Source organism: Camelus ferus, chromosome 2, assembly GCF_009834535.1.
Source record: "Camelus ferus isolate YT-003-E chromosome 2, BCGSAC_Cfer_1.0, whole genome shotgun sequence".
In the NCBI taxonomy this organism is placed as follows: Eukaryota; Metazoa; Chordata; class Mammalia; order Artiodactyla; family Camelidae; genus Camelus; species Camelus ferus.
The window spans coordinates 116829322-116843668 of NC_045697.1; the positions used below are offsets into that span (position 1 = coordinate 116829322).

The 14347-nt window shown below is 42.1% G+C and overlaps 1 protein-coding gene across 3 annotated transcripts in view; it reads right to left on the reverse strand.

Moving 5' to 3' along the window:
- The window catches only part of TMEM144 (transmembrane protein 144), a 37031-nt gene extending 23485 nt beyond the window's left edge, over positions 1-13546 (reverse strand). Inside the window, exons 1-5 of one of the 3 annotated variants that reach the window (XM_006175438.3) lie at positions 13318-13546; positions 6992-7169; positions 4771-4893; positions 2691-2790; positions 1100-1180 (exon numbers count right to left, since the gene is read on the reverse strand). In XM_006175438.3, the coding sequence (XP_006175500.1) occupies positions 1100-1180; positions 2691-2790; positions 4771-4893; positions 6992-7100 (413 nt within the window). In that variant the 5' untranslated portion in view covers positions 7101-7169; positions 13318-13546. The other 2 variants (XM_032466041.1, XM_014551240.2) reach the window with 2 other exon arrangements.
- Between the last annotated feature and the right edge of the window lie 801 nt (positions 13547-14347).

Genomic DNA, 14347 nt, shown 5'->3' on the forward strand with positions numbered 1-14347 from the left:
AGAAATATGGAGAAAAACAATGCCTGATGGACTGAGTAAAAGGGCCTTAAATTACCATTAAGTCAAAACTAGGGTGCTCTCCATTACAATTCTGGGGTGTAAAGAAATTGATTTTGAGAGAGCTAACTGAAGCTAGAAGGCTCCATGAATCGTCCAAAATATACAAAATTGCCTCTCACCCCAAATGTCAAGAAATCTGCTATTTTAGAATAATCTATGTTATTTCTTCTCCAATTGGCCTGGAAGCACTCTCTTAAGGCAACACTTCAATGACAAAGAGATTGTTTGCGAACGTGGCTGGGGAAAAGCTATCATCGCGGAGGAAGAGAAATATCGTGTTCTCTCCCTGAAAAATAAATGAGCCCTAAAATCCTTGCCGGCAGGGCTGTCCGTTATGCAAGGCACGGACGGGAAATACAGATGAAGCCCAAAGAGGACAGGGGACTGAACTGGAGGTGACCTAATTCTGCTGCCATTGTATTGACTGAACACCGCCATACAGAGGTTCAAAGTCATCCTCCTCCGCACTCATACAGCGTGTACAGCTAGACACAGATCCAGCCCCAAACAGGTATTTACATGCGTGTGTGTTTTCACAGGTGAGAGAGTGGTTATCTGAGCAGGTTGAGAAGAGGTGAGCAAGGTGGCAGGAGACTGGAAATTGAGTAGCAGAGTGTCCGTGAGGAATAAGGAGAGCGAGTGGGTACTGGCTTTTCTGGGGCATCAGGAAGCCAGCATAATAACTTTGACTTACAGAGCATTTTCTTGTTTGCAACATACTTTAGTGGCCATTTGATCCTGACCTGGGAGCTATAGATGATGACTTTCTAAGTACTACAGATAATGAAAGTGAGGTTCACAGGAGCTAAATGATTTCCCAGGGTCTCAGAGCTTTTGAGTCATGAGGATGGGGCTCCCGACCCCCAGTGCTGCTACCTTCTGCCCTCTGAGGCCAAGTCTGTCAGCATCAACGAAAACTCTGAGAAAAAAATCGTGTCGATGTATGAGACGTGGGTGGAAAACTGTAAACACATCAGGATCTCTAAGAAGCATTCTAAGTGTTGGGAAGAAGAGCTAAACATTAGAAACGGCCGAGTACCTTACTACTGACAGCCCAGCTCCGATGTAGTTCAGCAGTGGCTTGGACACTTCCTCTGCATCCATCCCAAACCAGCCAAACCTGGAAATGGAGAAAGTCACGTCAAAGCAGATCTGGTTCAATATGTGTTCATCACAGTGTTTAAAGCCGGGGCTCCGGGTCAGATCCCTGGATTCAAATCCTGGGTCCCTCACTTACTAACTGTGACTTGGATAAGTTAATTATCTCAGTTGTGCCTCAATTTCCCATGGTTAAAATGGGGATAATTATACCTACCATATATATTTCTGATGAAGATTAAAAAGTTAGTATCTGTACAAGTACTTGTGAGTGTCCTTTTTGTCATGAGACTAAGGAAGAAGGAAGGAAAACAGACTAAGTGGCCAGCTGAATGCTGATTGGCTGGTTGCAATTTTGTATATTATCTGAAATAGACGTTAGGAGCTTGGTTAAATTCCTTACTCTTTGGCATCACTTTAAATTCTTTCCTTTTTTCATGCCTTGATGTTGTGGTGGTCGTTACCGACAATCCCTGGGAAGCATCCAGGGGCAATAGAAAAGGAAGTTAGAAGAAGAAAAAAGAACTTGTTGACAGCAGCGTGGGAATGAGGGAAGGACAGGAAAGAATGTGTTGGAGGTTAGTTCGCTTTGTTATAATGGAGGTTGTTGCAGGGCTTTGGGTGGGAAGTGGAGCCCAAAAATTAACCTCAGAGGAAGAGCCTCCTTCTACTCATTGGTCCAGACTCAACTCGAACGTGAATCTGAACGCTGACGGAGGGCGGAGGTGTCCACCCGGACTCTCCCTGCCGGTGGGGCTGCTCCACAGCTGCACTGGCCACTGGGGTGGCTTCCGGCCGGACAAGGCTATCGAGCCCCTGAAATGTGGCCAGTACAGCTGAGGAACTGACTGTTTCACTTGATCACATTTCAATTCGTTTAAATTTCAACAGACGTGGCCACACGTGGCTGCCACAAACTCTACAGGACAGCTCAGCTCTAGAGCTGGGGGTTGGCAAACTTTCCCTTAAAGGGCCAGGGAGTGAAGAGTTTACGCGTTGGGGGCCGGGTGGCCTCTCGCAACTACTCAGCTCAGCCACAGACACTACTTCAACGGGTGTGTTCTGTTTGTTGACCCCGGCCCAGACCCTGGAGGGACGAATATGAGCTTTAGCACCAGAAGATCTGGGTTTGAGCCTGGCTTATGAGCTCTGTGACTCTCCCAGGTTCCCCAACCCCTGCGTGTATCAGCTCTCTTCCAGGATAGTGCTCACCTCGTATGTTTGGGAAAACGGGATGAGAATTGTGCATTTCACGTGCCTGGCAAATTGTCACCCAATGGAAGGGGAGAATGCGTCACCAGTGCCCTTTCTCTGTCCCTACTTCTGCTAGAGAGGATTCTTTACCTTTCCTTGGTCAGATGGCGAGATCACTTCCTTAGACCTTAAGGCAGCACGTTTGATGTGCGTGTCTCTGGGAGGAGATGGAATCTCTGGGAGCGGGGAGAGCCCTGTGTGGCTCCGCTCAGTGAGCCGGGACCTAGCACTCGCCTTACAGAGGGTGGGGATGCAGGGAAACAGTTTCCTTGTGTTACCTGGAGCTGGCCCAGCCGGTTAGGGCATTAAATGATCCCCAGATCAAGATGCCAAGGCCTAACCCGATGGTTTTGATGATTGGGACAACGGCAATGTTCCCTGTAGGTGGGATACAAAAAAGAAAGGTGTTATTTCAACTACAGAAAATACATTTACAAATTGAATTAATTTTTATTTTAACTTCAGTGAGAGCTTTTGGGATTTGGACAAACTTAGTAAAGCACAACCCCTCATTTTTCAAATAAAATAGCCGTGTTTTCTGGCATGGAGCTCACGACTGTGATTGCTGAGAGAACCAGGCTTAGGGCAAAATCCTGAAAAGAAAATGTGGAGTTAGCTCTTTCCCTAACTGCACCTGTGTTCTCCATCCTTCACATGGGGCTCTGTTTTATGGCTTTTTGCAGAAGCCCGTCAATGATAAAATTAGTTGTGACCATCCGCTTAGACTTGAACCAGGGCCCACCACTGGCGGGGTCCTTGGCCCAATATGACCCCCAACTTCGCTCTCCCGTGCTCACTGCCTTGTTTTCTGGAGTCCAGAACCCACTGCTTTGTGTTCTTGAGGGTCACTCAGGGCCAAACTCATGGTCGGTTTCTTCAGTTCTTAACCTCTCAGCTGACTGGCCTCAGACTTGCAATCTCCTCTTGGAAGGTTTCCTCTCTTGGCTTCCAAGATGCCTTCCTATCTGAATTCCCTCCTGTTTTTCTCTTTCTTTAGCTCCTTCTCATCAGACCATCTGGATGTAGGTGCTGTTTAAATATTTTCCCTAGAACACATTCTTCCTCTTGCTATATTCTTCTTTGAGCACTTGACTCATTCCATGATTTCAGCAATCAGCTGGAGACACATACTCCCAGAGCTAGCCTGGACCGTCTCCAGAGTTCTGGGGCCAATAAGAGATTTCCAACCAGATGTCCCTTACTTGTGGGAACACCGGGAACTTCAAGCTCAAAAGGTCCCAAGATGAACTCATCATTTTCCCTTTGAGACACATTCTTTCCCTCATACGTGTCAGTGGCGCCACCACTCTCCCAACCACCTGTGATAAGATCCCTGCAACCCCGATGGCTCCTCCCTTTCCTCCGCCGCCCACACCCAGTCAGTTACCGTGACCTACGGCATCTGCATTTGCAAGGCTTCTCAAATTAGACCCTCCTCCACTGACTCCCAGTGGAACCTGCTTGGGGGATGTAAGTACTACGGTGGGTGTCAGGACCTGCAGGGTGAATGGCTGCTTCCTCCGCTCCCTCTCCCATTAGACGTGATCATCAGAATCGTACTAAGGTATAAGTGAGGTACAGGAATGGAAATTCCAACGGAAACTGAAAAGTTTGTCCTCCAACTCATGAACATCATTAAATCACTCAATTCTGTACCTACTTCAAATGAATTGGGTACCCAGTACATTTTTAACATTTTAAAATGTATTTGCTTTTAATCAAGGTACCTCTAGAGATCCCTGATACTTGGGATTCTGTTTGCTGAAGAGAAGAAAGCTATCCTGGGGTGTGTTTATATTAACAGAGAAGACACACTCCTGATTGGCAAGCAAAAGCACAAACTCTAGTTATATAATTTCAGGCAACAGAGAGAAGATGACTGTTTGCTTTGGTCTTTCTGCCTGTGCTTCTGAAACGATAATGTGTCTGTGTTTGTCTGCTTTTGAGAACACGTCCTAAAAATGATATTAGTAGAGATGACTATTTAATAAATATTTTCTGATCAACATGCTGGAGAAAGAAAGGTCAGAGCACTTAGACTAATATATGAGTTATGCTTGAACAGACAGAGAGCAAGTAAAACATTTTTGCTATAATAATTTTATATAATAACATATATAAGATACAATAATAATTTTGTTATGACAATTTTCTACCAGGAACCAAGAAAAAAATCATTAAAAGGAAAGAGTCAAATGTACCAAAAATATTTATGAAAGAAGCTAAATTTTTAAATTCTAGTGTCTGTGACTAGGGATTATTTAGAATTACTCTTTGTGCTGTTTCCTTCTATTATGAATCATATTTATTTTGATCACAGTAGAAAATGATTAAAGGATAAATTACATTGTGCATTACCTGTTGCCCAAATGCAGCCCCCAACCATTGCAAAAGGCCAAAACTTAGGGCAATGTAATATCAGATTGACCACCAGGGCAACCAACCATATGGCCGCACAAAGTACCCACTGGAGAAACATTCCTGGAAATAAAAGAAATTGGTGTCAGTGGTTCAAACTGACTGAAGGAAATTAGTGCTTAGGAAGATCATGGAGATATTACAGGATGGCCACAATTTATTGAACACCTATATGCCAAACACTTTGCACATCTTTTATCATTCTTACAACTACTATGAATCATAATTAACCCTCATTCAAAGATAGAGAAAATCAATGTAAGATGAAGGAATGCATTCAAATAGCTAACAGTTTGTAAAGCTGGAATTTGAACTCAATTTGATTGAAGCTTGCTCTATGCAGTGCATTCCTGCTTAGCAGGAATCTAGAATTTTCTACCAAAGAGGACTGGCAAGACCAAGTCTATATATTTTTATTCAGATGTGACAACAGTGCCATTCCTCACCAAAGACAGGGCGCTAAGAACTTCAGGATAGCACATGAGTAATTTACACCCGTGGGGCTCCCAAGTGGCTCTTTGGGATAAAACTAAGGCCAGTTATGGGCACGTGGAGGCCTCGTGCACTTAGAGTTGGGTGTCGGCGATGAGTCAGGTGTTCCAAAATCGAGCATTAGCTTCTAGGTCAGGGCTCATCTACTTTCCATGCACTGGGCTGCCATCTGCCGGTTACTTGGCCATCACATGGTGATATGAAGTATATCTGTACTTTTCTGAGGCTCAGAAAGAGGGTTTAGGGATTAAAAGGATAAAGAAAAAGTCAACATTGGGAGAAATACTAAGGCAGTTATAACTCAATGGGGCACTTTTGACTCTATTGACTTTACATTGAATCTCCTGGTGGAGGAGAGGAAAAAAAAGAAGTTGTTAACCTCGAAGACAGAAAAAAAAAAAACCAAAAAACTAGGAGCACGGAGATAAAAGGGAACTTCATTTTACAAGTTCTGCATTTTACAAATCAGAAACTGAGAACAAAAGAGCTGTTAAGTCTTGCCCGGGATCACACAGTTCTCATAACGTGCACCCCCAACCCCAAAGCCATATCCTCTACCCATTAGTATGCTTTTTTGGGTTTTTTTTTCAGTTGTTTTCATTCTTTTTCTAACTCTAAAGGGAAGAAGAAGCAAGGCTCTAGAGGAACAAGATTTGTAGGTCTGTCGTCTAAGTTGTATAAAGATGGGGGAACTGGGATGATAGCACAATGCTTCCCAAGAGGTGCGTACCATCACATCCCCAACTCCTTGCCCCAGCTCTGAGATGAACGGCAGGTAGACAAAGAGAATTATTACTTCCGCTTCCCTAAAATTCACATTACAGCCAATTCTACTGCGTGGTGACATGTGTGTTCCTAAAAAATCACTGCACTTCGTAAAATCACATGATAAAACCTGCAGAGCTTGCGTGGAAAGTGGGGCTAAGGACATAACACGTAAAAACTTCATCAGCAACGTACTAAAGCAAGATAAGAGTCTAATAAAAAATGGTAGCACAGTTTTACACTGGTTAGGTGGTGAGGAAATTCACAAATGCTGCAATAAATACGCCACTGGATTTTGGAAAAGACCTGACGTTTGCTCATGTGAGTGATCATCAGAAGTGTTGCAGCTTGTGAGTTATTGTGAAGGTGGTGAAGGAGGTTCGTAACACTGGAAGTGGAGAGATGTGGTACTAACAGAGCCAGTGGGTGTGTGAGAGGGGGTGTGTGAGCACATTTTGTGCCGTACTTTGCACCTTTCTTCATCTGGGTGTAGTTTTCTGTGTTCACCTAATGTTCCTGAGGCAAAACTGCACCTAAGCAGATACAAAATTCATGTGATGCCCAAATTGTTCTCTATTACATCAGCTGTGTCGGAAATTTGTGTTTGCAAAACAAGTGTTATTAGCAGAACTGACTCCTTTCCTTCTTTTGTAAGCATAACAGATATGGCTAAAAAGCTACCCCCATCCCAGCTGTACTATGAAACGCAGTCTGAAGGGTATCCTATACTGAACGCTTGGATAACCTGGCATGCACATCCTCAAATGATTGGTTTTAAGCTCTATTCATTTGGCACCAGGTACAAAAAAAATGTATTTTTATAACCATTATTTTAAAAAGACCCCAGAAGTGAACTCCCCATTTAAAAACAATTTAAGGTTCACAGAGAAGGAAAAATAATTACCATCGCCAGTATCATATTTTTTCAGCGGCACAAAGTTGGAGCCAAACAAAAGGATGGCTGCAGACGAGCAGATGAAACCAGCGGTCAGGTCTGTCCCGTTAGTGCTCATGGTTCCCACTACTGCCAGACCCAAAGGCCAGCTGATTCACCTGAGACTTGGTGTGCTTTTCAAGTGCTTCTGAAATGAAAGAAATAAAAATGAAACAATTAAGAAGTGGTGAGTCCACGAATAAGCTGTGATCCAGACATGAATTTTACTGAGCTCCTCAAATGTACGGTAAGAGTCCTTCTTCCAGATAAAAAGCTAGGACATTATAAAATGATGTATGATGTTCACAATCATGTTCATTAATTCACTCATTTTTCTCAACAAATATTTCTTGATCACTAACCTACAAAGCGAACGAAAACCAAACAAATTTGTCTTCAGAGTTTGAAAACCTAACTTCTTCTAAGACCTGGATACAATTTTTATGATATTATAAAGGAATTCTCTTGCATACAGGGACTGGTAGAATGATGATTGTGGACCAGGATTCTGTTCACTTCAACTGGTGGTTGTGACCATCAAAGGAGAGAGCACATGTGCAGACTATGACAACTATCAGTGCCTTCCAAGCAAAATCTCCTTGAATATTTGAAACATGAATGTAAGCACACTTTCAGCTATGTACTCACAGTCCCCTAGAGGTAAGGGCACTTTTCTTGATCAGTGGTACACACCCTTCAGTGTGTAGTTTAAATGGTTCATGAGCTCTCTATCTTTATAACTTAAAAAAACAAAAACAAAAACAAAAACAGAAGAATCTCCTGAAGAACTTTTGAATAATCCCCTAAGCCTCTTGAAGGTGACTAAGATGGTGGAGTAGGAAGACCCTAAGCTCACCATGTGCACCAAAATTACGACTGTTTACAGAGCATGTATGAATGACCTGAAGACTAGCAGAAAAGATCTTCTACAGCTGAAGATATAAAGAAGGAATCACTAGGGGTTGGGTAGGAGGGGCAGAAACATGGTAGAGTCAAGACCTACACCCTTGGGTGGGCTACCTATAAATGGGAGAATAATCACAATTGCAGATTCCCTTGAGGAGTGAGACATTCAAGCCCTATACTGGTCTCCCCAGACGGGGTTCCCTCATGGGGAAGATGAACTCTCAGAACTTCCAGCTTTGAAGGCCAGCGAGACACGTGTTTAGGGAAAACCAGAGGGCTAGAGGAAAGAGAGATTCCACTCTTCCCCGACCCAAGGCAGAGCAGTAATTTGAAAGGAGCCTGCATCAGACCCACCTGCTGATCTTGGAGAGCCTCCTGGAGAAGCAGGAGGCAACTGAAACTCACCTTGGGGAACAGATGTTGGCAATAGACATTTTTAGGAAATCATTCTGCCAGGAGGACACTGGTGCTAGCAAGCACCATTCTGAAGTCCTCCCACTAGCCTACTGACAGTGGGGCCCAGCCCCACCCAAAGGCCAGCTGTCACCAGTCCTCTGGTGCCCCAGGCCAGGGAGTCAGTGCTGCTTTCATACTCATTGTGTGAGGCCAGCATCCCCTTGATACCAAACCAAACACATCACACAAAAAGAAAATGACAGGCTAATATCCCCGATGAACATAGATGCAAAGATGCTCAACAAAATATTAGCAAACAGAGTTCAACAATACATGAAAAGGATCAGACATCATGACCAAGTGGGAACTTTCCCAGGGATGCAGGTCTATTTCAATATCTCCAAATCAATGCGATGCATCACATGAACAAACTGAAGAATAACAATTGTATGATCACCTGAATAAATGCAGAAAAAGCTTTAGACAAAATTCAATATCCATTTATGATAAAAACTCTCAACAAAGTGGGTATGGGGGAACATACCTCAACATAATAAAGGCCACATATGATAAACCCACAGGTAATATCATACTCAACTGTGAAAAGCTGAAAGCATTTCCTGTAAGACCAGGAACAAGACAAGGATACCCACTCTCACCACTTTTATTCAGTACGGTATTGGAAGTCCTAGCCATGGGCAATGGGAAGGAAAAAAAATTAATAAAAGGAATCCAAATGGACAGGAAGAGGTGAAACTGTCACTGCTTGCAGATGACATGACACTGTACACAGAAAACCTTAAGAATGCATCAAAAAACAATAGTTTTTTTTTGAATAAATGAATTCAGCAAAGTTGCAGGATACACTAATAATGAACTATCAGAGAAAGAATTTAAGAAAACAATCTCATTTACAACAGCATCAAAAAGAATGAAATACCTAGGAATACACTCAACCAAGGAGGTAAAAGACCTGTGCTTGAAAAACTATAAGACACTGATGAAACAGATTGAAGACAAACAGAGGGAAAGATATACCATGCTCATGGATCAAAAGGCTATCGTTAAAAAGACTATAGTTCCCAAGGCAGTCTAGACATTCCATGCAATTCCTGTCAAAACGCCAATGGCATTTTGCGTAGAACTAGAGCAAATAATTCCAACATTTGTATGGAAACACAAAAGCCTCTGAAGAGCCAAAACAATTTTGAGAAAGAAAAACGAAAGCTTGAGTTATCATGCTCCCTGATTCCAAATTACAAAGCCACAGGCATCAAAACAGTATGGTACTGGCACAGAAACAGACACATAGATCAAAGGAACAGAATAGAGAGTCCAGAAATGAACCCACACACAGACGGTCAATTAACCTATGAGGAAGGAGGCAAGAATCTCCAATGGGGAGAAGAAAGTTTCTTCAGCAAATGGCAGTGGGTAAACTGGACAGCTACACATGAAAGACTCAAACTGGACTGCTTGCTCAAACCATGTACCAAAATGAACTCACAATGAATAAAAGACGTAAATGTAAGGCCTGAGACCATAAAACTCCCACAAGAAAACACCGGCAGTACGCTGTCTGACGTTGGCTTTAGCAATTTTTTTTTGAATCTGTCTCTTCATGCAAGGGAAACAAAAGCAAAAAATTAAAAAAAAAAAATGGGACTACATCTAATTAAAAAGCTTTTGCACAGCATTGGAGACCATCAATAAAACTAAAATGCTGCCTACTAAATCAGAGAAGATAGTAAAAGGTTAGTATCCAAAATATATGAGGAACTCATAAAACTCAATGCCAAAAAAAAAAAAAAAAGAAAACCTAATTAAAAACTGAGCAGAGGTCCTGAATAGACATTTTTCCAATGAAGACAGAGATGGCCAACAGGCACACGAGAAGATGCTCAACATCACTAATCATCAGAGAAATGCAAATCAAAACTATGATGAGGTATCACCTCACACCAGTCAGAATGGCTATCATTCAAAAGTCCACAAATGACAAATGCTGGAGAGGCTGTGGATAAAAGGGAACCCTCCTACACTGCTGGTGGGGATGCAGCTTGGTGTAGCCACTGTGGAAAACAATACGGAGGTTCCTTAAAAAACTAAAAATAGAACTACCATACCATCCACAAAATCCAATTATTGGTACCTTTCTGAAAAATTAAAAAAAAACTAAAACACTAAAACAAAAAAACCCCTAAAATTCAAAAAGATACATGCACACCCATATTCACTGCAGCATTATTTACAATAGCCAAGATATGGAAGCATCCTAAGTGCCAGTGATGGCTTAATGAATAAAAAATATATTATATATATACACACACATATATACACATACACACAATTGACTATTACTTGGCCATAAAAATAAGGAAATCTTGCCATTTGCGACAACGTGGATGGACCTAGAAGGTATTATGTTGAGTGAAATAAGTCATAAGAGAGATAAATATCGTGTGGTTTCACTTATATGTGGAATCCAAAAAACAAAACAAAGGAACAAACATAACAAAGAACAGGCTCATAGATACAGAGAACAAATAGGTGGTTACCAGAGGTGAGCAGGGTTGTGGGCTGAGTGAAACAGGTAAGTGGGTTAAAGGGTACAAAATCAGAGAGTCATGGAGATGAACTGTACGGTATGCAAACTGCAGTGAATTATATTGTAATACCTTTGTGTGGTGTCAGATAGTAACTAAACATGTTGTGGTGATCATTCTGTAATGTACAGAAATACCAAATCACTGTGTTGTGCACCAGAAACCAACATAGTGTCGTAGGTCAATTATACTTCAATTGAAAAAAAAAAACCACTCTGGGAGGAAATGTGTCAAAATACTGAAGACAGCGATCTCTGAAGGGTGAGGAAGGTGATAGTAATTTTTTACTTCATGCTTTTATGTATTTCTAGTAGTCTGCAATGAACAAGTAGCCCTTGTAAATTGAGAAAGAAAACAATAAATGTCATGAAAAATGAAAAACAAAAACCTTAGAATCTCTTAAATCCCTTCAAAATTAAAGCTCTTGGAAAACATCTTCAGGACTCCCAGAAAGTACAAGGTCAGCAGTGTCTCTTTCATAATTCTACCAGCCAGTCAGCAGGACAAAGGAAAGCAGCTGATCAGCTGTCTGTGCAATCTGGTAGCCACTGGCCACATCTGGGTAACGAAATTCTCACTGAAATTAACTAAAGTTTAGTTATGTAACTAAATTTCAAGTGCTTGATGGTCACATAGAGCCAGCAGCTACCATATTGGACAGTGCAGATTATATACAGATTTCTATCATTACAGAACAGTTCTACTGGACAACGCTGCTAAGTTTATTCAGAAGTTCCAGTTTTCCACAAAGAAAAGGACCAAAACCCAAACAGCCAAGAATCAGACATTTTTCATAAGATAATTCAGAAAAGGCTTTTTTGCACATAATCCACCTTCTTAGCTGCACAAGGTACACAGGAAAAAGCAACACCACGAGTCATTTTTATCACAGGAGGTAACCAGAGCCACACCCTGATACCATTCTGAAATCATAGTTTTGCACATTGACCTTTTGGTTCATTCACTTTTCGATATAGGTCCTCTGGAATGGAATTGAAAATAATCCAGTCTTTTTTACCCCCCGAACTGAATATGACAGTGATAATTTCTTATGGTTAAGTATTGAATAAAGTATATCTGAAATCACTTTTCCTTATTACTTTATCTTACAATGATAAATATTTACTTTAAAGGTGTTTCATTTTTTCACATACTCGTTCCTTATATGTTCTTTGCAGAGAACTTTAAATGTGCAACTACTTACAATTTATGGTCTTTGGTATTATTAAAGATGGTTTAACCAAAACTAGGGGTAACTTCAAAAGTGATCAATAAATCGGAGTAAGAAAGGTATCTGTTTGAAACTTTGTGTGCTTTCTTAAAACAAAACATTTTAACCAAAATCATCTAAGTGAAACAAAACCTTTATAAACACATTGCTAAGAGAACGCCTAGCCCTGAGAATTAGCAATGTTAGTGAAAAGATGGCTTTACTGACGAATATTGGCAGCCCTAAACCTCTCATATTTCACTGAAAGAACCCTCTGGTGTGTTTATCAGAGATCAAAAGCTGCATTTTGACTGCTGGGAGAACATTAACCAGTGTTACTTAAAGTTCTTACTTGCAGGTAAATGAACATTATTGCATGCACCTCTGGTACATTTCAGAAACCATGTGACCTAATATCATCCTGGGTTGGCAAAGTTTACTACCTTTAAGGAACAGTCTTTTTAAATCAATGACATTTTTGTGGAAAAGAAAAAGAGTATCACGTTAGCACATTGGTCCCAATGCTTTCTAATGCAAACCTGTCCGGTCAACAAATCTCAAACTACTTCAAAATAACTTTTAAATTAATTTAGTATATTTTAGATTAAACTAGTTTTCTAATGGCTATTTTAAGTATCCACTGATACTTTATTAAACTATATTTATTTATTTTTGTTCTAGTGCTTTTGTTTCATTGATGAGTATTTTTCCTCTAAACCTCTCCCAACAATTTAAAGTTTTCCTCCAAATCTCCCCTAGCAATTTAAACTTCTCTGCAGACCTTTGTTGTTAGTATTCGGTGTGTTCTGATCAATATTGCTTGTTCCACTTCGACGAAGATTTCGGTTTTAGTTTCATGTTAATTTCCTCAAATCTCCTGGCAAGCTCCCCTGGTGTCTTGGCTAAAATGAGCAGCGCTTGATTTTACTTATTCTGAGCCTTGATTTTTACGTTATCTTATTTCATTTTCTAAATTACGAGCATGCTTTGCAAAATCATCCGAGGCTCCCGGCAAAGCTGCTGGGTTTCCCGGAGCCGCCGTACTCACTGCGCTGCCGCGGCTCAAACTCGCTCCTGCTCGGCGCCAGCCGCCTCCCCCGCGCCGGCGCCGAGCCTGCACCCGCCCCACTCCCTCTGCGTTCAGCCCGGCCCGCCTGGACTTCTCGCGGGACAATTACCTGTGCTCGGGCGGGCAGGAGGCGAGGGCAGGACTCTGGCACGCAGGACCTGGAGGCCTCGTTCCCACGGCTCCCTGGGTGGCCCGGGCAACCGTGGCCTCCTGCGGAGACGACCACCTGCACGCCTGGGGGAGGGGAGGGCTGACCCGGGGCCGCAGGTTGGAAACCACCTTCCTGGCAGCTGGGCAGCCGCACCGTCACGTGACTTGTGTGAGGTCATCGGGCCTCTGTCAATCAACCAGCAAACCAGAAAGGCTTTTGTGTGTTTTAGGAGGTGACTGTTGAGGGCACTCTGAGCCTGTCACCCTCTCCACATGTCCCAGAGCTTGGTATGATGTGTACTGTTTACGGATAAAACAAAAGGCCAAAGAATTTCACACAATTGTTAAAAACTAACTAAAGCTGATTTTTTTTTTTTTTTTGCCGAATATCAAGAAAGTCATCTCAACCGCAGATGTTTACTAGCATCTCTTGTGACATCACAAGATTTCACCTGTGATCACGAATCCTTTATAAACGCCCTCAGACCGTTTGTCTGTATATTTATCTGTATGTACTGAGAGCCACCTGAGAACAGATCTAGGCTCTCAAGACTGCCCGGGGGAGGTTCTCTGTTTTGTTTCATTTTACAAATTCTAATACCTGGACCCCAGACCCATGGAAGTAGACTCTCCAGGCGGGGTGGCTGGACTTGATCTCTTCTAAAACCTCCTCCAGGTGATTCTACTGTGAAACCAGGATGGAAAATCACATTCTAGACCGAGCTGTCACATTTTATTGCTGGGAAGAATTCCCTGGAGGGTGGGTCAAGAAGCAGATACCTGACATTTTGATTCAGATTTTGAGAAACATTGCTCTAACCCTCCACTGTCCGAAGTGTAGCCACCAGCTGCCTACAGCTATTTGCATTTAAATTCGGGAAAAAATATTCAGTAGTTCACTCATACTGGACGCGTGTACGGATTACAGAACATTTCTATCATCGCAGAAAGTTCTACGGACAGCGCGTGACCTAGACTGTCAGCCCTGG